Source organism: Xyrauchen texanus, chromosome 31 (assembly GCF_025860055.1).
Source record: "Xyrauchen texanus isolate HMW12.3.18 chromosome 31, RBS_HiC_50CHRs, whole genome shotgun sequence".
Classification (NCBI taxonomy): domain Eukaryota; kingdom Metazoa; phylum Chordata; class Actinopteri; order Cypriniformes; family Catostomidae; genus Xyrauchen; species Xyrauchen texanus.
In genome coordinates this window covers 41,638,076-41,663,919 of record NC_068306.1, presented here as the reverse complement: position 1 = coordinate 41,663,919, position 25,844 = coordinate 41,638,076, and the positions used below count along the sequence as shown (strand labels likewise).

General features: G+C 38.7%; 1 protein-coding gene across 2 annotated transcripts in view; it reads right to left on the bottom strand.

The window, feature by feature from the left end:
- Positions 1–14,795, bottom strand: part of si:ch73-181d5.4 (death-inducer obliterator 1) — a 61,105-nt gene extending 46,310 nt beyond the window's left edge. Inside the window, exons 1-5 of one of the 2 annotated variants that reach the window (XM_052100404.1) lie at positions 14,722–14,795; positions 12,872–12,930; positions 12,051–12,727; positions 10,373–10,550; positions 9,827–10,051 (exon numbers count right to left, since the gene is read on the bottom strand). In XM_052100404.1, the coding sequence (XP_051956364.1) occupies positions 9,827–10,051; positions 10,373–10,550; positions 12,051–12,727 (1,080 nt within the window). In that variant the 5' untranslated portion in view covers positions 12,872–12,930; positions 14,722–14,795. The remainder of the gene's footprint in view (positions 1–9,826; positions 10,052–10,372; positions 10,551–12,050; positions 12,728–12,871; positions 12,931–14,721) is intronic. The other variant, XM_052100403.1, reaches the window with a different exon arrangement.
- Positions 14,796–25,844: the final 11,049 nt, after the last annotated feature.

Here is a 25,844-nt window from a genome sequence, read left to right as displayed (position 1 = left end):
AGTTCTCAAAAGGCTTGTGGACAAATGTTTAGTATGTGTTATATGGCCTTATATCAATGACTTAATTTAGTTTTTTCCAAAAACATTCTTTTCTCAAAAATACAAACATGTACACACATGTTGCTCACATATTATTGTAGCCCAGTTTGTGCTGAATACAGTGTTATCAGACTTTAGCCATTAATATGTTTTTAAGCGACTGAAAAAAGGACAAATGTCAAAGGAATGTCAAAACTTCTCTAGGGCCCAAAACATCCTCAGAACCCAGAGGGTTATGTTTGAGCTCTTTTCCAGTCGAATACCATAGAAAAATGCGAACAAATGTGTCCCCACTCAATATATACATCAACTGAGGTGCGGATGCAATCTTTGTTAATTAAAACATAGTTTATATGGACTGATTAGAACCATTCGGAGCATTCAAATTTGGGAACAATTATTCCCATGGTTCCTGTCTCAGTGTCTTGGCCGTCCAATCACCGATTTTATTTCTGAAAACTGCCAGATACCCATGACAATATAAGCTAAAGGCACATATGATTGGTTAAGGTGTTACTGGGTGTGAATAATAAACATTGTCATAGTCATCCTTCATTTGCCTGAACGGAGAAAGAGGGGATATCCCAGAAGATTTACTCTAGTGTTAGTCTTCCTGCTTCAAATTGAAAACTGAGGCGATCTTTTAAGGTAAGACAGATTATTTTACATGTGGTGTTAATATTGTCTATTGAAAGTCTAAATGTTTTAGTTATGAAGCATTTATTTGTACGAGTAATGCTAGTTATTTCTGAAAAAATGACTTGACCGTCTGCGTTCATCGGACAGGCAGGTATCCTCTATTTAAGCTAATTTCTGTGAAACTTGCTAAATAAACATTAGCTAGCAATACTATGTACATTTTTTATTAGATATCAATAACTTTTTTTGCCAACGTTGTCGATTGTGAAAAATCCACCTGAAGAGGCAGAGAGCAGACACTTTTAAGACCTTTTTTTTTTTCATTTGACGCTGTTCAGTAATTTTTTAAGCAGTTTTTTTAAACCGTCTGAATGCCCAGTTGTTCGTGGTGGCACACGAAAATTAATACAGAAGAAACATCACCTGACACTCGAAAATAAGCTGTACAACAAGAGCAAAAATCACTTGGTAATTATTTTGGATTCATTGCAAATTGCACAGTTCGCTTTTAACGTAGATGTTAAATACACTGCAAATGAGCAACACAACAAAACTAAAGCGCTCCCGTTCTAATAAAGGCACAGTCACTGTGTAAATAATTGATTTATTATGCTGATTAGACAGCTTTGTCTTTATTGAGAGCATTCATCACTGAGCTTGCCTTGAAATGCAGATCTTAAACAGTATTAACCTGCAGTGAGTGACAGCAGTCATTGTAAAGGGAGAGATTGTCGCATTGTTCTAACAGTTTTGTTTTGTCATGTTAATAGGTTGGCCAATGTGAATTTTATTAGTACAAAATAGCAAGATCACCATTGAAGATAAGACAGTATCCGTCTCTCCATGAATGGTCTTACTGAACAGAGTAACTTGGTCAATTTAAATCAGCTGTTAATAAGTTTTTAATATGCCATATTATTTAACGTACGTGATCTAATAATTTAAGCAGTAATTTAGCAATAATTAAATTTATTCCATACCATAGATATCCATTTAAAATAATTTTTTTATTTGCCTTACCTTAAACATTATTACAATATAAAATACAATACAATGCTTAAAAGAAACTAGACCGCAGCTGATATCCACCATGGAAATCTGCTACTCCGAAGAACCACATGGTTGCTTACTTGGTGACGTCACGGTAATATAATATTTTAATCTATATTAATAATCACGATTATTGATGATATCCAAGGCAATAATCTACAAATATGATTTTTGCTAAAATCGTGCAGCTCTAAACTGGGTATAGACGAATGTGTATATATTGTTTGTTTCTATTTCTCATATGACTGACACTGTTACTCTTTATTATTATGGGTATGGCTGGACATTCTCTTATTAGTCCCAAGTCAGCTAGAAAGCGTAAATACTTCCCTGAATCTGTTTCTTATCCCTCGTACTCTGACATCGATTCACAGACACCGAAACCTCTCCCATTTAAGCCTAGCCGTCCATTCGGTATTGACCTAGGTAGCATTCATCAGGCTGTGCGGTCAACCTCCAATATGATGTTGCAAGAAATTGACTTTTTCATGCCGTTTTTACTCAGGCTGTGGTTGCTGAGATATGGGTCTATGACGTGACGCCTACATTTTCTGTCCAACTGCATTTTTTTCAGTTAAAAGGTTTATATGCATAAAAAGATACCATATATATGTAGTACCTCTCTATTATATGTACTCACTTTAACTTTTAAAAAACCTTTATTTATTTGTAATTTTTCTGTTATTTAAATTGTCCAAATATCTCTAAATCAATTCAAATTAATTTTATGCCCTATTTGGCATTATTTTCAGTGTTTTGTAGTCTTGTACAGAATAGCAAAGAATTTGTATTTATATTTCCATCATAATATACAAACAAACTTTGTCCGATGATATCCATTTTATGAAATATCATGTGGTGCGACCATCAAGAAATTACCACTTTGGGACTTTTATGTTGATGTACCAGTTTGCCAAGGACAGGGTTACCCCCCAGGATCCTCCAAATGAAATTCAAGGCTTTTTAAGACCTTTTTAATACTATTTCAAATGAAATTTAAGACCATCTTCCTCAAGTAAAGGTCACATACACACTCCTAAAAGACATGAAAAGCACATTTTAAACAAACACATATTATATAGCCTACATAATAGTTATATTATGTAGGCTATATAATAGTTATATTATGTAGGCTATATAATTTATAATAGTGTGATGGAGTTTGGGGCCTCAAGGTTAAAGGGTTCTGTATGAGTAGTGAGATACAGGTTCAGACCTGCAAACTCACAACTGGTGAAAAAGGTGACATGTTTATGAAGTAATTTGTTGTAGGGGGGTCTGGGGCATTATTCCCCATGAGACAATTTTTATGATTTAAACATGTAAATGAAGCATTCTGGTGCATTCTGACAAGAAAACATTTTGCTTCAAGACATTACATAAGTAATCGAAACAATTTGATATCATATTAAGTTGGGGCCTACAGTATAACAAGAAAAAAATCTCTCTCAACTAAGGCTGTAAAGTAAACCATAAGGAACCCCAGATGGTACATCATTCTAATATTAAAGGTTAAAAATTATTTATAAGCTACTTCCATTTAAATCACACATAAGGGAGTTTTTATAATAATGTTATAGGCCAATACATTTTTAATGACATAATTATGATACTACTTTTTAAATAATGTCTGTCATAAATAAATAAAATTTATTTTGAAGCAATATTCTCATCAGCTTTTACATAGCCTACTTAAATCTGCATAATTGTGATTTTTACACCAGGGCGTTATTTACTTTTATAAGGACAATTTTTAAACCTTACTATATATATGCACTCTCTTTCCTGTCAAATTCTTACATTTGATCAAATTTTTAATAGTAAGGGCTGTTATCAATCAATTGTAATAAATAATTTTATGAGATTGATGTTTAAACAAATAATATAAAAAAAAATCAATGATGCCTTTAAACAATACACCAATAGGTGGCGGCAAGTGACCGTCTTAATAAATGAATCGAGTCATTCATTAAACCGATTCGTTCAAAATGCTGAATCATTCAATAACAAAAGACAGCCTTTTGTAACTATTTTCGTCAGTAAAATAGAACAAAACGTATTAACTAGGCTACTTGTTTATTAAACTATACATTCAATGTAACATTTGCAATCGTGATATTATAGAACAGCTCACTTGGTCGTGTTATGTTACTTAACTATATCATATATTATTTATAAATAAAAAAACTCAACATTTTTTAAATTCTGAATAAAAACTTACTTTGAAATGTTTGAGCAGGTCCACCACCGTTGCATGACCCATAAACTGCGAGCAGGGGCGTGCCTAGGGGGAGGCAGTGCCTCCCCTAGGATAAGCTCTGCCTCCCCTGAGAATTTGAGAAATAATCTGTCCATCTGTTGTTTTGAGTGTAGCCCCGAATGTATTTTGAATAGCTGACTGACAAATATGAAACCGGACAAAAGCCTATGTAAACCCCCGAAATCATAAGTTGCCTTATTTCATTGTGCTTTGGCTTTGCACTACTGCATACAGCCTGTAAAAATAGACATAGGCATAATCTAGCCTATAGAATAAGTTCCTTTGCTGTCGGTAGCCTGTGGGGGACTCAGTTTCTTCCTCTGTTGAATATGCAGCAGGTAGAGGAGGAGCTTGCACAGTCGTTGACATCAACTAACGTTACTTAGTGGCGAGTCAACAGCAGTTAGCAGGAAAGACAGCAAAAATTAATCAAATGAGGCTTTGGGGATTTTTCCGAAAGAAGTCATTGGGTAAGAATTCATATTTGTTTTTGTCCTTAAAGTCTTAAGATCATCATCCGGCTGGCTTTCACCCACAGTAGGCTAAACCTCAAGAGGTCCACTACCGACTGTCATTACATGTTGTAGCCTCTAACCTCCTTGTTTAGATTGATGCAGCTTGGTAGCTCAGAGTTAACGCAGTCGCCTCTCACGCCGCAGTTCGAGCCCCATTCGGAGTGTACTTTTCTTGTTTATCAGGTGTTGTTTTCGCTAAGGATAACCAATAAGCATTAACATAAAATGTATGTGTGACTTGTTTTGTGATATTAGTTTGTAAGAAATATACACTTTGATTTGATTAAATTGTTTTGTAGAGTGTAGCAAAGATGAGCAACAGACTGAGGAGTCTGCAGCAGTGCCAGAATCAGGCATGGAAACTGGTAACAATTAATAAGTCACTTTACTTTAGAGAAAGTTAAAAGTGAAACATTGTTTATCTCAATGATCCTAATGAAAGGATTTTGACAGATGAATTATTCTCAGAGATGATGAGAATTATATACAGTTCGATGCCATAGTGTGTCAATGAACTTAGACTAATGTCATTCATGTACTGCTTTAACTTAGGATCTTATACATCATTTTGACTATGTCAAAAAATATAAATTATTTATATTCAATATTTTTTTTACCTCACTTTACTCACTATAATATAACTCTTTTGTGATGACTATGTTAATGTACATGAAAATTCAAGAATCATGATAGATCTAAGGGCAATCCCACTGATCTGCTCTTCCCAATACATTTTCTTCAATGGTATTGGTCTACAATTTGACATATGTAGCACTTGATGAATTAGTTGTTTGAAGCTGATTTGCAATAAGTTATGTGCTGTATCTGTTCTTTTGCATCACAGATGATTCAGGGAGGAGAGAGGATGTTGAGGATAGTACTAGAGTGGAAGATTTAGGAACTGTAGAAACAGGCCCAGCCAGAGCAAAACTCATAGAATACCCTCTCACCAGCTTTGGACTACAGAGAAGTGGTTGCTAGTGTGAAAATAAAATTGTCTGGGCTAAGCCCCGGATGTCCTTCAATGCTGGAAACGCCTCTGCATCTGAAGATAAATTACAATTTAAAAGTGGATTGTTTTGTGCATATTTTTCCATCGTTAGCTGATGAGTGAGGTCTGACAAAACAAAAAACAAAAAATAAAAAAGAAACCAATTTGAAATGACTCGAGCTTTGTGACATGGTGCATTATCCTGCTGGAAGTAGCCATCAGAGGATGGGTACATGGTGGCCATAAAGGGATGGACATGGTCAGAAACAATGCTCAGGTAGGCTGTGGCATTCAAACGATGCCCAATTGGCACTAAGGGGCCTAAAGTGTGCCACGAAAACATCCCCCACACCATTACACCACCACCACCAGCCTGCACAGTGGTAACAAGGCATGATGGAGCCATGTTCTCATTCTGTTTACGCCAAATTCTGACTCTACCATCTGAATGTCTCAACAGAAATTGAGACTCATCAGACCAGGCAACATTTTTCCAGTCTTCAACTGTCCAATTTTGGTGAGGTCTTGCAAATTGTAGCCTCTTTTTCCTATTTGTAGTGGAGATGAGTGGTACCCGGTGGGGTCTTCTGCTGTTGTAGCCCATCCGCCTCAAGGTTGTGCGTGTTGTGGCTTCACAAAAGCTTTGCTGCATACCTCGGTTGTAACGAGTGGTTATTTCAGGCAAAGTTGCTCTTCTGTCAGCTTGAATCAGTCGGCCCATTCTCCTTTGACCTCTAGCATCAACAAGGCATTTTTGCCCACAGGACTGCCGCATACTGGATGTTTTTCCCTCTTCACACCATTCTTTGTAAACCCTAGAAATGGTTGTGCGTGAAAATCCCAGTAACTGAGCAGATTGTGAAATACTCAGACCGGCCCGTCTGGCACCAACAACCATGCCACGCTCAAAATTGCTTAAATCACCTTTCTTTCCCATTCTGACATTCAGTTTGGAGTTCAGGAGATTGTCTTGACCAGGACCACACCCCTAAATGCATTGAAGCAACTGCCATGTGATTGGTTGATTAGATATTTGCATTAATGAGAAATTGAACAGGTGTTCCTAATAATCCTTTAGGTGAGTGTAGTAATATATGCAGTTTTGTTGCTTCCACACGAGAATGTAGCTGCAACCTCGGAGTCAGGAAACATGGTTTTAAAAATCTCTGTAATGTTCTCATTTGATGTGCAAGAGTGGTGCTCAGAGATTGTTTTAAGGACCCACATCACCTCTGCCCGCAGAGTTGGTGTCGAGCCACAGTAAGATAGGATGTTCCTTGGCTGTGGTGGCAATGCTTCTAATGTAGAAATTTCTTCATTATTGATAGCCAGAGCGGTTTCAGTAACCGAAGAGGTCTGTGCTGCACAGAACAGAACAATAGGTGGTTGGCGCTGGCAACAAGTACTACACGCGGTGTGTTTGGCACCCTTCATATGGGAGTCCAGGGCCGTAACACCCATCGTCGTTAGCTTAAAAGATTTCCGGCACCACCAGCAATAGGCCTCGCTGTCATTTCCTGGCACAGACTTCCTTGGCCACAGCGGATTAAACCGACACTTTCCCATTTTAACAGACAAACTAGGCTAGCTACTATCTTGGTCTGTACGGTCTGTACCTCACTTGCCTAGTAACCATAGTAACGGGTGCGCACGTTTTCGCGCTTTCTGCTATGACGTGGAGCACGAGGTGCACTCAACGTTACGCTGCATGATTTTTTAATTAGCCTACATTAACAGTTAATTTTGTTATGGTATGAACAATCCTAGGAAAGGCAAAAAAAAATATAAGACCTTTGTAACAAAATCTAAGACTTTGTATACCAAATTCAAGGCTATTAAGACCTTAATTTGAGATTATCAAATTTAAGACTTTTTCAAGGTTTTTAAGACCCGCGGGTACCCTGCAAGGACCCATGGAAGCAGCAAGCAGGTTTGTAACTCTCTCTCAAATTTGCAAAAAAGTTTGTGATCGTAACCTATGATGAGCTTCCATATGTAGGCCAGGTTCTTGAGGTTGTGCGAGAGGAAGTCCAGGTTAGCTCCATGCGGCAGGCGGGTGAAAAGTACTTATTCACGTGGCCACAAACTCCTGATGTCATTTTCTACTGTAAGAAAGATGTTCATGCTGTCATCTCAGAACCTGAGCCAGCAACCTCACGCTACTCTAAGTTGAGCAGCAAAGATTGGGCAAAGTTCAGAAATAACTGGGGTTAATAAATGCTTGCAGTTAACACCATGTACCCCACTTTCATGTGGACATTCCAAATACCCATCAGCAACATGATGATTGTCAAAAACAATCTTTTTTTGTTCAAAACAATGTGTGCTGCAATTATAAATGTTTGTGATGAGATTTTTAGAAAGAAAAAACGTTATGAAATGTTTGTTCATGAAAATTCTGTGAAATTTTAATAAAATCTGGTTTCAATCTATTTTTTGTATGGAATTTATCATTTATTGATCTCTTTAAATAGATTTTTAACTATATGAGGTCTTCGTGTCAATTGGAGCGACCAATCAATTGCAAAAATAGCAACTACTGTATTAAATAAAAAAAAAATATATTTAATTTATGTGACTGAACTATTAAATCACTGGTACAGTATGCTTAAGTGAATGGTATTTTTTTTTATCAGTTTTATGTGATTTACAGGAAAAATAAGTCTTTATTTACATTTAAGAAGGTGACTGTGACATTGTAGAACAAAAATATGAGATCATCATTTATTAAAAATGTTAAGCATGACCGTGAAGAAAAATCACGGTCGCACACATGACATTTTTCTAGGCCATGGCCAATTCATCTAGATGAAAAAAACACTAAAATCACTTAATTTAATATGAATTTATGTGTACACAACATTCTTAATGTTTGAACAATTGCAATCAAGCGCTACAGGAAGCGTGGGGTGAAATGTCAAACTGACAGATAGAATGCCAAGCATCAGTAAAGCTGTCATTGCTTCACACTAGGGCTGCACGATTTGGGGAAAATGTCATATTGCAATTATTGAGGCTAATATTGCGATATGCGATTGCGATATAATAAACAAATGGTAACATGAGTCAACTTGCTTGGTTATCAAGGAAAATGCACAAATAGATTACGGATAATGCTGAAATGTGTTTTTCTCAACTCAAACATACAAAACTAGCAACAACAACAACTATAAATGCAGTGTTTTCAAATTAAAATATTTTTACAAAATTAAATAATAACATCTTTGCATTACTGCAAACTTGTTATTTTCTCAATATTACACCTAAATAAAATAGAACAATAAATAAGAACATACACATTTTCATGAAAATAAGATTGTCCAAACAAACAGGGACATTGAATCAGCATGTAACATGTACTTTCTATAAACTCTTTGGAAAGGAAACTGGATATAAGATATCACTCGAACCACTAAAACTGTTGTGTGTTTTTTTTTTTTTTTTTAAATGACCAACTGGTATTTCCAAATCCTCATTCTAAAAAGTTCTACTTATCGCTGGTACCTCTTGTCCAGTGCGTGGATCATTTTCTGAAATCCCACTTTGCTAACGGTGCATCACGTCTCTTTATATCTCAGTGAAGACTTGTCATATGGCGTGACACTCGCAAACACATCTGTAATTGTGCTTTGTTTGGCTTACTGGGCTTTTTAATGTAGTTTTAGTCAATGAAAACCGTTGACATTTTAGTAACATTTAGTCATATTGATATTTTAGCCACTGAACACTGAAAACATTTTAGCCATAAGAGTATTATTGATAAGCATTTGTCAATCTTGTCTATACAAAACCTATATATACATACATACATACATACATACACACACACACACACTTTATTGTTGTTGTCATATTGTGTGTCAAGATGAGCGGAAGGAAAAATAGCACGTGATATGAGCGCAAAGCAATTATCTGTGTTACACAACTGCTTAAATGTGGCGGGGCATCTTCTGTTCTAATTTGACCCTCAAATTCAGTCACGCTGATATCGCGAGACAGTTTTTCACCTCAACGAGAAATATCGTCACGTTGTAATATCGCAAGATCGTCACTCTATTATTCACATATTCCTATATTACGATATGTATTTATTGTTTTTCCAAACCTGCTCCCACCATGCCCATTTATCAATTCATTTGTACAAACCCTGCACATGTACACATTAACTTTACTATTTAAGCCAAAATTGTTTTTTTAAATAATAGGAATACACATTGGTGTATTAATAATGTGGCAAAGGGAAACAAATACATGTATCCGCACTAAAATGCCCAATTTTTGGAATCCTAGATCAGAGTGATACAGATGTGTTTTAGAGAAAATTATGTTTACCTTGGTAGGTTCAGCAGGTTTAGTCTCAGTTTTGGGTTCAGAGAGATTCTTCATTGCTGCTGCTGCATGCTGCACAATACACTGATGACCGCAGTACACAGACTCTGGCAGAGCAGCATTACTACAGCCCGGACCAATACAGTTAGGAAGAGCAACCTTCTCATCCACCATCTTCTGCTTCTTTTCCTCCACAATCACCTTCACCTTTTCCTCCACATTCACCTCCTCCCATGTTGAAAAAATTTAAATGTAAAATGAATATAAATAAAATCTAAGAAAGTTATTTTTTTTCTTCAATTAGAATGTGTACAATAAAAATGCTTCAAAATATGCAGTTCATTAAAAAACGTTGGGAACTGGCACCAGTATTTCAGCAAGTTAGGAATTTGCTGTCTTAATTTAATATGGCAAGCAAAAAGGACAAAGAAAGAATATGCATACACACAATTAATCTGGATCTAGACTGCATCCTATGTATCCTACATTTATGCCGATTAGTGAAAATGGACAGATGACATGTTTAAAATCGTAATAAAAATGTTTTACCGCATGAAATATGGTGATTCTGCTAGTGCTTTTAATCTTCCTGGTGATGTGGTCTTCAGAGCATGAGGGACACATATATAGTTTTCCACTCTTCTGCAGGAAATGATCACGAGCTTCAGTGATGCCAACACAGTCAGTGTGACACCACTCTCCACAAGAGTCACAGCAGATCATTGACCTAACAGAGAGAACAGTTATTTACTGATACTGACTGATTGATCTGAGTAAGACAGAAAAACCCTGAAACTGTTTAAAGTTACTTCAACATATATCCTTGTGTATTTCATGTAAGAAAGACAATTGGGTTTGGAATGATATGAGGGTGAGAAAATGTAGACAACTTAAATTTTTGGGTGAACAATACTTTTAAGTCTACAAATCCCTATACCAGAGGTCACAATGAAAATACATGGTGACAAAAGCAAACTTTGAAGCAGCATTTCATTTGTAGAATGATGTTTAAATATCAGTGTTCGGTTCAAATCTAATGCTGCTTATATTTTACTGAGAAGATTTAGTTACAATTTAGTTTAGTATTATACTACGGTTTATTTCGGGTTTTTTTTTTTTAAATGGGCAAAGTCTTGGACTATTTAGGATTAGATTTATTTTTACTATTTAAGACATATTTCTTACTTCTCCAAAGAATTATATCTGCCAGCCTGAAAATTTTAAATGAATCATGGGTGATTATTGACCCCGTTTAAAGGATTAGTTAATCCAAAACTGAAAATTCTCTCATTATTTACTTACCCTCATGCTATCCAAGATGTGTATGACTTTCATTCTTCTCGGAAGAATATCTCAGCTCTGTAGGTCCATACAATGCATGTGAATGGTGACTAGAAATTTGAAGTTCCATTAAGCACAAAAAGGCAGCATAAAAGTAAGCCATTTGACTCCATTGGTTTAATCCATGTCTTCAGAAGTGATATTATAGGTGTGGGTGAGAAACAGATAAATAATTAAGTAATTTTATCATAAATTCTACTCCCTGTCCAATAGGGTGGCAAATATAGTTACAAAGACTTAAATATGGATCTGTTTCTCACCCACACCTATCAAATCACTTCTGAAGACATGGATTAAACCACTGGAGTCAAATGGCTTACTTTTATGCTACCATTTTGTGCTTTATGGAACTTAAAATTTCTGGTCACCATTCACTTGCATTGTATGGACCTACACAGCTGAGATATTCTTCTTAAAATCTTCATTTGTGTTCTGAGAAGTCAAAGATCTGGGATGGCATGAGGTTGAGAAAATCATGAGAATTTTCATTTTTGGGTGAACTATCATTTTAAGTGGTCTTAAGCCAACATATTGATTTCTGAAAACTTTCTGGGAAAAAAATTTGGTTTAAGGATGTCAAAATCACTTTCCCATGTACGTGCGCATATTTGCATTAGTGTGCATGATGTGACCAGTCAAATGCTTGGTCAAAAAGCATGTTGATCATGAAAACAGTCGGATAGTCTTGAATATGTAGGGCAAAAATATGTCTTGAAATACCGGATCATGAAAATTAGGACTATTATACCGGTTGCGGTCCATTATGTCATTTAACAATACTGACAAGAAAAAAAAACACTCACTGCTCAATTTACTTCTTTATTAGTGAACGTTGTTTTGAATACGCAAACAGATCAAAATTTCCCCAAACCCAACTGACGCTCACCTGTTATTGCGTGTTTGTTGACATATACAGCAGACAGCATCTTGATCCATCCGCTTACTCTCCTCTTCCTCAGTTTCACGCTTTTCCTCTGCAAACTCACCATCTGCCTTCACTCGTTCAGCGCTTCTGCCGCCTCCAACAGCTTTCTGTGCTCCTGTGACTGCAACTGAATCTCCACCTGCCTGTCCAGCTGTGGAAGAAAACATGGTTCCTCCTGATGTGTCATCTGTGGTACCTAACACATTCACATGATCTTGTTCCAACAGTAGTCGCGTCCCTACATCTGTATCTTCAGAGTTCACACCATCATGACCTTCGCTGGCTTTGGCTTGATCTGATCCGCTTCCCTCGCTCAGAGACTCCTCGCCTAATTTCAGCTCCGCCACAACACCCTGCAGCACGTTGGTGGCTTCCATAGCTTTATCTTCAGTGCTGAACTTCTCAACAGTGGGTGTGAGCACGGGCGCCAGCTCATGCCCGCGACCCCCACAACCTCTTTTATAGGCTGCAGTCTGTTTGCCCCGGCCACGCCCCCGCACTCGACCCTGAGCGCTGTGACTTGGGGCGGGAGGAGTGATGCTGTCCACGGAGCCAACAGCTTCCAAAAATTCTCGTCTCGCGATGGTACTCCTGCGGAAGCCCCAGGTTTTCGCAGTCTCCTTGGAAGCTTCCTCCATCTTACTCCGCAGAGAAAACATGAAAAACATGTTTAAAAGATTCCTTAAACAACAGCTAAAACAAGTTAACTATTGCTAATTACACATGTCAAATGGCAACATAGTTTCAATTGTTATGTAATTAAAAAGAGGAATTGTTTGTACCTCTTGTGTTTTTACAGCAGTATTTCAGGATTCTCCAGTCTCTTATTTCAGCACAGTGCCTGAAGATTATATTACATAGGACAATATAATTTTGTAAATAATTAAGACCGCTAAACTCACTGTAACTCATTGTTGTCCCAGGAAACTGATTTTCAATGCCTCACATATCTTACCACATTCTCGTTCTTCTCACATAATAAAAACACATAAAAATTTCATGTCCATTAACTTATTTGGTCAGTTGTCATGCAATAAGCGGGATAAAGTACAGTCATTATCTGCATTATCAAGGTCCGGATCACTTGGGCAGGTTTTTGTTTTCCACAATAGTGACAGACTAACTGTATATTATTCCTTAAGCCAGATTAATCTTTTTTTACTATTAATGTCTGAAATGTTGCTGCACAGTTTCAGGGCTCAATGTTTTTTTTATTTCTTGCCAATTTAGACATTTTGTATTCTGTTATAATTTGAATATGGTTGATGAAAATTGTGCTGATTAAACATGTCACAGGTTAAAGTTATCTTGTTGGCTAACATGGATAAGGTTTTGTAAAAATTGCAATAACGATTTGTAATATTCTTGGAAAAATCAGAAAGAATGGTTTGAAAATCACAAAATTATTAGTTTAAAGTTTTTAATCTAATGTTGCTTTCCACCAAAAGTGTGACAAAAGTTTGACTTTATAATATTTGTCATGGTATTTCTTACATTATAGTTACAGTAAAATTTCTAGCAAATATTGCAAGGTAAAAACCTTTAAATTTGTTTTTATTTATCTATTTATTTGTAAAGAAACCTTGATATTTAAATATATATATATGAACTTTTTTTTAACTTATTTGTACAAGGTCAGGTCAGTGAAGACGGTCAGGTCAATTCTGGCTGATTCCAGCCACCCCCTGTTTAAGGAGTTTAATTGCTTAATCTCCCAACATGTATTACAAATAGACTTAAAAATTATTGTCCCAGCTGCCATTGGTTTCTTAAATCAACTAGATTCTTATGTTGTAATTAATGTTTATTGATCTGTTGAATTTATTGTCCATTCATTAATGTTCGTTTGATTGTTGTGTGTAGTTACTAATGTCTGTGCAACAAATTCCCCCTTGGGGATAATAAATATAACCTAAACCTTAAAAACAGCATCCCTGTTTTTAACAAACACATCAACAGTCAGCATCTTCGTTAACACTCCACGTTTACACTCAGTAGTCAGTACACTACTGAATGAATCAATCAATACAGTGCTGGAAATATTAGTATCACATTTTGTAAACTGTCAAATAATTCAAAAACAGGAATTATGAAACACATTGCAAAGCTCTTGTTATGTAATGTTGTCAAATGTGTCACTAAAAGGGAGATTTTACCTTATCAAATCTAAAGAAAAGAGGCCAGATTCTTGAACTTCAACCAAATGTATCCAACAATCTAACTGATCAAAATTACCCTAATTCAAACATTGCGATTTCCACAAGACATGAACAATCAAACCTACAGCAGATTATTACTGAAAAAACGCTCGCACGTGAGTATAAAAATCTAAACTCACAAACACAACATTTTAAACTGCGCATTATAACCTAATGTATAACAGACAGCACAGCACAGCTCAGCACAGCTCAGCTCAGCTCAGCACAGCTCAGCACAGCTCAGCACATACATACAAAATAAAACCTTTCTTTCACGATAATAAACGAAGCAGTATGAGTGTGAGTTAGCGCAGGAGCTAATCTGTGAACAGTCTTCAAAATGACAATCACGCTTCGCGCATGCTCAGTCCACACAGCTCAATAGCTGCACACAGCATTCACTCGCACACTTTCATTCCTGTAAATAAACTTACTCCAATTTTCAACATCAACTGCATTCGAACAAACAAACAGTGAGAGCGTTTCTTCCGTTTTGTCCATGAGGGCGTGACGCGGTGAAGGACGCAGCGGCGGGAAAGACGCGACGCAGTGGTGGGATCCGGTACCGAGCAGCGTCACCAATGGACTGGATGACAAACAGCATGCTGAGACCAAAAATCCGAGGAGAAAATGTCCTTAATTATATTTAGAATTATGAAAACAATGCACACTGACTCTTAATGGTCCCTAAACTGGTCCTTACGGGCATATCTTCCATGGTCCTTAAACTCTTAACTATTTTTCAAAATATAGTTTTTATTTATTTCGAATGGAAGCCGGTTTCCACCACAGTTAAATAAAAATAATAATGACTTAGTATCTCATAATAATGACTTACTATCTCATAATAATGACTTAGTATCTCATAATAATGACTTTCTCATAATAATGACTTAGTATCTCATAATAATGACTTAGTATCTCATAATAATGAGAAACTTTCTCATAATAATGACTTACTATCTCATAATAATGACTTACTATCTCATAATAATGAGAAACTTTCTCATAATAATGACTTACTATCTCATAATACTGACTTACTATCTCATAATAATGACTTAGTTTCTCATAATAATGACTTATTTTTCTCATTATTGTGGAATAATTTGTCGTAAATATGACTTGTATGCGGTAAATTATCAGAATCCACGTTGCTGATGTAGATGATATTGATGCTTACTGGTCTTGCTTAAACGGTGGGCATCTATGGTGATCCATGGATTTCAGACACATAGAGGACGCGCAACTAATCGTGAAATACTAAGTCTATTGCAAGAACAACGTGGAGTAAATATTAGCAATCGCACACTTGAGGGACTTTTGAGCAAACACCAGCTTTGGAGGAGAAAGAACAAGACTGATGAAGCTGAAGTGGCATCTTTCATTGAGCAACAACTGCAAACATCAGGGCAGTTGCACGGTTACAGGTGGATGCATCAGAAATGCTGGCTCAACGGAATTATCACCGACAGAGAGACTGTGTGGGTGATTTAACAGCTATTAGATGGCGATGGAGTTGATCTGAGGTCTAGGAATCGACTTCGCCGGTGAGTATATTTCAGCCGTGGACCTAATTACGTGTGGCATATTGATGGATACGATAAATTAATAAGGCATAAGTGGATGTATAGATGGGTTTTCTAGAAAAATAATGTGGCTTGAATCTTACAGAACAAACAATGACCCTCGGATTATTGGTGGGTATTTTATGGCAGCTGTCATAGAGGCGGAGGGTTGCCCTGGAAAGGGTGAGTCTGGATCTCGGAACAGAGAACATTCATGTCACAGAGATGCAGAAATTTCTGAATGGAATGCATCCCGACTCGGCTTGTGTCATCTTTGGGCCCAGCACTGGAAATTAACGAATTGAGAGATGGTGGCTTACGCTTAGAAGTCAGTGCATCCAATTTTGGATGAATCTATTTGATAATCTAAAAGAGGATGGCCATTATACTGACACATTTCTGGACAAATGTTTGATCCAATTCTGTTTTCAAAACTTAATACAGGTAAGTCATTAGCACTTGTTCTATTTTTGTATTATCATTTTTTTTTATGTCTATTAATTACAGTCTGTCCTACAGATCAGGCTTCTTCTGTAATCCGGCGCAAATAGCAAGACTAAAATATGAGTAATGTAAATAACTTTATTTTTGGATAACTTAAGATATAAAAAAAAATTTGTGCATGTTTTTATATAATCTAAAGAAACCACCTAAGGGAGAAGATGCAACAGGTTCCTAAACAACTGCTCCAAATGAGCCAGGTGTGAAAACGACCTATGTCGCTGTTCATTTCCATTGGTGCTGAAATGCTACATCAACTGTTCCCTATCTGTCACTCACTCCACGTTGTGTCGATGTAGTGACACTAGGGATCCCTCTTGGGAGCCCCAAACACCTCTGATCTTTGATTTTTGAATTTGCATGCCACTCCCCCAGACATATAGGTATAAAAGGAGCTGGCTCGCAACCACTCCTTCAGGTTTGCACTAAGGAGCCAAGACAGGGTCCCGGCCATTTCAGCCAGTCATTGAGATAATTGAGGAGGCAAACATCCACTTCCCTTAGCAAGGGCTGCCTCTGCGGCTTTCGTAAAGAGGCGAGACAACAGGGACAGACTGAAGGGGAGGACCTTGTACTAATACGACTGGCTCTCAAAAGTGAACTGCAGAAAGGGTCTGTGCCGAGGTAAAACTGAGACATGGAAGTATGCGTCCTTCAAGTCTACCGTCGCAAACAAATCTTGATGCTGAACGCATGACAGAATGTGCCTCTGAGTCAGCATCTTGAATAAGAGTCTGTGCAGGGTCCGCTCAGCACTCACAGGTCCAAGATTGGCCACAACCCTCCACCTTTTTTCAGCACGATGAAGTAGGGGCTGTAGAACCCCTTCTTCATCTCGGCTGGAGGGACAGACTCTAATGATCTCGCCCTTCACTGAGGTGAAATGGATTCCGCTGAACGTGGGCTGGTGCCGGGTGAACTAAATCGGATAGCCGAGTCCTGGCCAACCAGCGCGAAAGGTTGGAAAGCGCTAGCCAAGGCTCTAAATTACAAGTGAGGGTCACAAAGGGGACGTACCTGCGGTTGGGGCCTTGAGGTGAGGAGCAGGAACCGCCACGTTGAGTAGCCTCGCATCCTGAGCTCATGGCTGTGCTGAGGGAAACATCAAAGCATTTATCTCGCTCGGCATACCCACCACTTGCGGTTCTTCACGAATGTCCCACGGCCGGGAGTGCGAAGGCGGGGGCCTGCGTTTGTAGCACGGTGTATGGCTATCGTGACAATGGTGACTATAAACACTGGGTGTATGACACAGGGAGTGAGGAACCCACTCTTTTTTTAAATGTGGGTACCGCAGCTCCTTGGGCGTGCAGCGAAATCAAAACAAAAGGGAACAAAGGAGTCTCCTCTCAGCCCTCCACCGGGGGACTGAGTGGTCTGTATACCAGCTCTGGGGTTCCAGCAGGCCTCTTCCTCCTTGGGTCGTTTGTCTCAGGGGCGCTTGGAGACCTTCCCAGGGCTCTTAGCGCCAGATCGTGAGATGGGGGGTGTTAGCTTCCTGCATGGGGGGGGCTCTACGCTGAGGCCGACTGAGTTGCAGCCGCAGGGGGACACCCTCGTGCCGAGCAGACAGGGTGCAGTACATTGAGCCGCATCGGGGAAGGATGTGCTGGATAGCCTCATTCTGTTTCTTCACCGCTAAGAACTGGGCAAAGTCCTCAAGGTGGACATCGCCTGTCCGAGTGCCTGCGCTGTGACCTGGGTCGCCCGGAGGGTGAGATCGGTTGCCGAGCGCATTTTTCAATGCCTTGGCCTGGTGTATTTGCAGGAGGGCCATGGTATGCAGGGTGGAGGCAGCCTGTCCAGTGGCACTGTAAGCCTTGGCCGTCAGAGACAACGTAGATTTACAGGCCCTGGACATATCTCCATATACCCCCTGGCCGCCCCACCGTCGAAGGTAGTGAGAGCCGGGGAACCCAGAAGTCGGGTCCGGGCAGTAAAAGGTGCCTGCCATGACTTTGTGTGTTCTTCAGGCACCACCGGTAAAAATGGAGACGGGGCACGGTGCGGCCGTGAACGGCAGTCCGAACCCAGGAACAAATCATCAAGCCACAAGGGCTCAAGGTGGAGGGTTCCACTCCAGCCCAACACTCACTGCAGCCCAGGAAAGCGTGGCGGTCAGCTCCGCTTTGGCCTCAGACTGGGCGACCACACCAGAAGGTGGGAGCCTAGTCAAGTCCTTAGCGTCCGACTGCGCCAACCCTGCGTCACCCTGCTCTCGAGCCCCGAATTAGATATTAAACTCGCCCTGAGGCTAGCTGCCTATCTCATCCCAGAACTCGACTGGGGCAAACGAGTGAACTAGGGAGTGGGAGGTCCATGGGGGATTACCCGGCGAAACCACTCCCATTGAGGTCCCCAAATTGCCCCCAGTGTTAACCGACCTGGCCTCGTACCCGTAGGTAGAAGAACCGGGGTGGGGAGCCGCTGGAGTGGCTTTCCTCCAGAAGAAGGAGAGCTGCGATCGCAACATTGCCATGGTCATGTTCTAGCAGTGAGAACACGAACCATCCATGAACGCTGCCTCAACTGCCTATGCTGCCTATGGCCCAGACACGTGAGACAGCGATCGTGGAGGTGGTGAGATAGAGACCGCATCCAGGAACCACACACAGACAGAAAGGCATCTTTAAAAAGATGCTCTCTGTCAGTGTGCACTCTTTTAGAAGAAAATATACAGTACTCTTTTTTTTTTGGTAAGAATATATACTCTTTCAGCTGTCGAAGTGCCCAGGGACATACCCTGCACTAGTCGTGCACGAGAAGGAGAAAGCCGCTGAAATGCACCATATATCCAACAGCAAACGCTTCTCGTGAGGTGAATGGAATGGCAGTGGATCTCGCTGCTTAACACCTCTCAGCTCCGAAGAAAAAAATCTGAATGAGTGGTTGCGAGCCAGCTCCTTTTATACCGTATGTCCGGGGGAGTGGCATGCAAATTCCACTTGCCAATTCCCTTTGGACTTTTCTCAAAGATCAGAAAAAGAGGTGATTGGGGGTCTCAAGAGTGCCCTCTAGTGTCACTACATCGACACAAAGTCTCGTTCCCTCCATCAGGGAACAGACACGATTTGTTTTCTGAAAACAGCAGTTGCAGAAAGCTTTTTAATTTTAAAGTGTTCAGATCTAAAAAAATCTTTTCATTTCTGTCATTTTAGTCTGAATCTTTCTTTTACTTTTTGCAAAAACTTTGGACTACACTTTATGTATTGGCCCTCACTGAATCAGGATCCTTGATCCTCTTGATTGATTAGGGTACCCAGATGCAAGAACATAAATCAGCACCAATGATCATGTCTGTTTTCGCCTTTCCCTCTTCAAAAATCATATAGAAGCCTACAAAACAAATTGAATTGTTTGGCTCAATAAGGTCTTTTTTTAATTTCAGGGATACTTCAGTAAAGTAAGAACTAATGTATTGCCTCTGCCTGAGAAACTGTAATCTAATTATATTCATTTTAAATTGTACTGTGATTACAAGAACTTTATTTTTGAAGTTTTATTGCATGCTCCAAAGTCCAAAATAAATATTTGTAAGAGGTGCTGCGGTAGGATTAAGAATTATAAGTTACTGTATCACCCTCATCATGTACACATACCCTCTGTTATTCAATTTTTTAGGAGGAACTGGATCAAGTGGCATCATCGTGGAACAATCACAGAATACGACCAGTGCATAACTCTCGATCTCCAAATGGCGTCCAGCCATTATGCATGCAGTACCCCAGTTATATGGTGCAAGAGATTACCTGCACCCTGTAGGCCCAGAAGAGGTTGAAGTGTGTCTGGAGGAATGTGTGTTCAAAGACTACCCCTGTGACAAAAAGTGTTTGATGCTTCTGTTCACCTCATTACAGAAAACAATCTGGATATGTCAAAAGATGTCTATTCAACTTTGGATATTTATATCAAACTAAGGGAGCTGATAAATATTGAACTAAATAATGCAGACTGAACTTAATTGTGAAGGCTGTTACATTGCAATGGAACCTTACATGAAACCAAATGTTATACTCAGTTTAGTGATACACATGCGACTGAGAAACAATACCTTGATATGATTGCAATGTATATCTTAAAGACATTCACACAGTTATCAGTTTAATGATTCCAACCTTAATGTTTTATTTTTGTTGTGTAACTTTTATTGTATTGAAATGAAAACATTAAGTAGAGCTACTACTGTACGTGAAAACAAATAAAACTAAAAGCAGCACATGCTTACTTATTTGTATACTGCATTAAAAAAGATTGAAACAGTACTTGAGTAATACTTTTGGTTCACTGCTGTTGGACAACAGCACAAAATGCATATCTTTCCATAGCAATTATCCTTAAGATATCACATAAGCTGAGTAAGAAAATTCTCAGCTGTAGCCACAAACAGCTTAACAACTAACAGTAACATGTTTAACTGCATTGAGTAACATTAAAGCTGGTTTGGCTATATTGCTGTTGGACAACATCACAACATAAGCAAATCTTGGCATTGCAGTATACCTTAAGACATCACATACACTTTAAGACACAACAAGCTCAGTTGCAACCTCAAACACTAACTAGGCAGAGTTACTAGGCAACTAACACTAATGTTTTAAACAAAACATTGCAATATTTGAACATTCTTAATATATCATATATTTAAAGGAATATTCCGGGTTCAATTCAAGTTAAGCTCAATCAACAGCATTTGGTGTATAATGTTGATTACCACAGAATATAATTTCAACTCGTCCCTCCATTTCATAAAAAAAAAGAAAGAATAGAAGTGAATGTGGTCAATTTTAGGAGGATTTAAAGGCAGAAATGTGAGGCATATCATTTTATAAAAGCATTTTAATTAATTTCTATGTTGAAACTTGTGTATTATTTGAGCTGTAAAGTTTGAAATACGGTATATTACCGTAATATGGTACTATATTTGGTAATCAACATTGTCACAAATGCTGTTGATTGGGCTTAACCTGTATTAAACCTTGAATATTCCAAGCAGTTTAAAGGTACATTTTATAACATGAACACTGAATATTGATCATAAATCTCTTTTTCAAACCATTACTTTTAACTTCTTTTAGTAATGCTGTGCATCCAGTCAAAATGCCAGACTCAGGAATCACAGACATTTAGAGGCTGACCTCTTGTTTGCAACTACAATCGTTATATAATGTCCATCACCCACACGTTACACTCCAGGATTTTGTTAATCTCCGATTGGAGGTCAGGATAACTGTCATAGAAAAGAGACAACTCCAAGACACAACCACAAGTGTGGGCAACGGGTCTTCTTTGGAAGCCTTGAATCTGTGAGAAGTTAATGGTGATAGTTTTTCCCACAAAAAGATCAGAACCAGTGCAGACCCTAAGAAAGCATGACAGACCCTGTGTGCGAGATTCCCGAAGGTAAGTAGTTAAATACCTTTGAATTTCCCTCTGTTGAGCATTCATGTTGTCTGGAAAAGAAAGGGACCTCACAAATTATCTTATGGTGGGCTCCAAGTTTTCATACACAGATGAAATATCTTCAAGGTGGCTGATAGCTCTGGTAAGTATGTTTGCCCACTGTTCAATGATATAGGCAGGCTCTTGGATAAGTTTTTGTGGGCAAGTTCTTGTAAGATTTCCTCTACATTGTTCTCAGATGGTGTTTTCCGACAGCTGTGGATGTCCAAAACCTCAAGTAATTCCTCTTTTTCAACAGTGTTGAAGTTGGTTCGCCATGCTTCAAACACTGCTTGTTCTGATTCAGGAACGTATTTCAGGAAATTCTCAATTAGATTGCTTTTCACACATCCAAAAGCAGCCTGTTCCAGGATTACTGGAGCAATTTTGACAGGAAGATACTTTTCCTTTTGCCATCCAAAGGCAATGATACGGCCTATGCTTTCCCAGTGCATTTGTCCAAAATCATGACGAAGGAAAGGCACCTTGAAAGAGCTACCCATAGTGCACTGTTCATAAAATTCATTCCAAAACTCAGGAAGACAATCTCTTACAACTCCTCCTTCATCGTGACCCCTCTCAAGTTTTCCATCTGGTCCAATAAGTTGAATTCGTACTTCATATCCTGACACACTTTCATCCAAAAAATGACCAACGAGTTCTGGGAGTACATAACCACGGTGGACAACTAATTTTCAACCTCTTCATTTTCTCACTATGTGCAGTGCTTACAGTCGAGAGTGGCAATGTATCATCCAAACTTTGTTCATCCACATTTAAAATGTCTCCAGTATAGATTGTGATAATGTTGTTTTGTTCCAAAATATTATCATGTTGGTTGGAGGAAAGTAGCTCTTCAGAAAAAAGGAAAGACACCTCTGGTTCTACATTGGTCTCAATGTATATCACATCTGTGTTACCTGTATTTACAGATATTTCATCTCTCAATGTCGTTGGAGAACTGTTGAGTTCTTGTGTAGTCAAAGTAACTTCTGTTTCTTCTTGCATATGTGAGCCAGAACACTTTTTCTTTGTTGTGAGGTAGAACCTTAAAAGTGGCAACTTGGTTTCTGCATACAGTCTTCCAACCGTGGTGTCTTCATCCAAAGACATTTCTTTGTAATCCTTTAATTCAACCTCAAACTCAGTGAAGTCTCCATGAGTGTTTGTCCCATCTCCAAAAAACAGCCCAACTCCATGCTGAATCAAATCAGATTTTTTGGATTCTTTTGATACATCGACTTTTTCGAGTGCCACCACCCCTTCTTGTTCTCACTTGTTTAAAGATTTCATTTTTGGTATCATAATTCATCCATCCTAATTCTACCTTCCTCTTACTCTTCTGAGCATTTTTTTGTGTCTTGTTGACCTGTGGAAGAGTCATTACACTTCTGTTTTTTTTATTTTTGGATTTCAATCGTTCAAAAAGTTTAGATTTTCTGTAACTGGGTTCATTTGCTTTCCATCTGCAAAATCCCAAAATGGCCACTCGATCACCATATGATGGAAAGTATGTCTTCAGCTGTTCATCTGTCATTAGTTCGACAACACTGACATCAATCTAAAAAAGAAAGAAAGAAATGTAGGTTAAATATTTGACATTTTGAGTTATAAAGTTTGCTTATCATTATACAATCAATGCTTGGGTGAAGAAGACTTTAATCTAAAATAAAATTCTAAAAGACAGATGTATGCATGCATGTTTCAGAAATCTACTGCATGAATGATTAAAAAAGTACATGAAATTTGTAGGTCTACTTAAAATTATGTTTTTATATTAAATTATAAATACCATGTCAAACTGCACATAGTAACATAATGCTCAATTTAAACAGATGTTTTAGGATTTTAAGGTGTCTTTCAATATGTTGCCATTGTATGACGTTGTAAAATTTTATATAACTTTACACAGAAAAGGTTAGCAAGCAATCTGTCCCCTTGCATTGGCTATAGCATCCACCCAGAACATCGTAGAAATCAGCTACAATAGCCTAACAACTCAAAACAAAAGCTAAAGAATAATCTAGCAACCAGCAGGAAGTAAAACAACATAGCAACGATTGGCAGTAGTCCAGAAATATCCTAGCAACCAGCCAGAACACCAAAGTGCCAACTCAAGTCATGTCAAGTGGTTTTTATAGTCGTTTCAACCATATACAGTTGTACAGTACACAGTGAAAAGAGACAACGTTCCTCCAGGACCATTGTGCTACATAAAACAACATAGGACAAACACAGTACCACATGAGACTACACAGACTAAATAACATACCTATATAAAGTGCACGTGCAATCGTGTGCAAAAAGTACAGGACAGCACAATAAATTACTAACAATGAACAGGACAATAGACACAGTAAGAGACAGTGCAGCGCCGATCAGTATACATTTGTAATGAATAGTGCAAAAATATGACAATTTCTAAAATGCCAAATGTAAACATAAGAGAAAACATAAACTATAAGATATTGTTCTATGCACATAGCAGTTATTTAGGTAGCAGACAGTTATAAAGTGACAGTAATTAAAGTGCAACTCAGGACACGTGTGTGTGTGTGTGTCAGTTCAGTCTCTGAGTATTGAGGAGTCTGATGGCTTAGAGGAAGAAACTGTTACATAGTCTGGCCGTGTGGGCCCGAATGCTTCGGTACCTCTTGCCAGATGGCAGTACCTCTTGCCTCTTGCCAGACTTGCCCAGAGTTTGTGTGAGGGGTGTGTGGGGTCATCCACAATGCTGGTTGCTTTGCGGATGCAGCGTTTTATGTAAATGTATTTCATGGAGAGAAGAGAGACCCCAATGATCTTCTCAGCTGTCCTCACTATCCTCTGCGGTCCGAAACTGTGCAAGTCCCAAACCAGGCAGTGATGCAGCTGCTCAGGATGCTCACAATAGTCCCTCTATAGAATGTAGTGAGGATGGGGGGTGGGAGATGTGCTTTCCTCAGCCTTTGAAGAAAGTAGAGACGCTGCTGGGCTTTCTTGGTAATAGAGCTGGTGTTGAGGGACCAGGTGAGGTTCTCCGCCAGGTGAACACCAAGGAATTTGGTGCTCTTGACGATCTCCACAGAGGAGCCGTCGATGTTCAGCGGAGAGTGGTCACTCTGTGCTCTCCTAAAGTCAACAACCATCTCTTTTGTTTTGTCCACATTCAGATACAGGCTCTACACCAGTCTGTTAGATATGGAGGGTGGTGGCGATTGTGTCGCAACTATAAACTAACCAAAAGACCCTCACAATGCCAAGCGAACCAGCCAGCCAAAGGGTTTAAGAGGGGTGGGGGATATGAAAAAAATTCTGTTTAATGTTTATTATGATACTTTTATGTAATTTTTTGAGCTTGACACTAACGAACACGACTAAAACACAGTATTGGATTTGGATCGGGCTCGTCCGACCGATACCCGATCCATCTAAAATCTTCAGTATCGGAGCTGATACCGATCCAGGTATCAGATCAGTGCATCCCTAGTCTTAACCACAAATCATTGGTGAGGATATTAGCAAGAATTTAACTAATATATGAAGTAACTTGGTATGGGATAGTTTTTCCCTAATATTTATTTAAATGTTTAAGCCTTGTGGACAGCTTTTTAAAGAAAGAAGAGTAAATGTAGTTCCACTCAATGTTGATGGCTTCAAAAAGTTGATGGGTTGATGAAATATTTCCTGGTTAGTTTGAGTTTAATGTGAGACCAAATATTCTCCATAGGGTTCAAATCTGGGGTTACAGGGTTATATAGGGTTCAAGTATTTAATGACGGCAATGGCATTTTAATCGTCTTGTTTCCCGAGGCTGACAGTGTTTTGGGGTGAAAAAGGGATCTTCTCTGCCTTTACGGTCTTGTAAACTTCAGAATAGCTACAGTTTCCCTGACGCAGACCAGTAATAATTTTTCTGACAGCAACCCCTGCATGATATTTAGCTTTTTTTGTAGCAGGTTTTCTCACTCCTTTACCTTGGGACTCAACACTGCATATTGTAGATCACTCCCTGCTCTATCACTCCTGCTTCCATTTATGAGCTTGTTTTTAAGCATGTGGCAGATCAC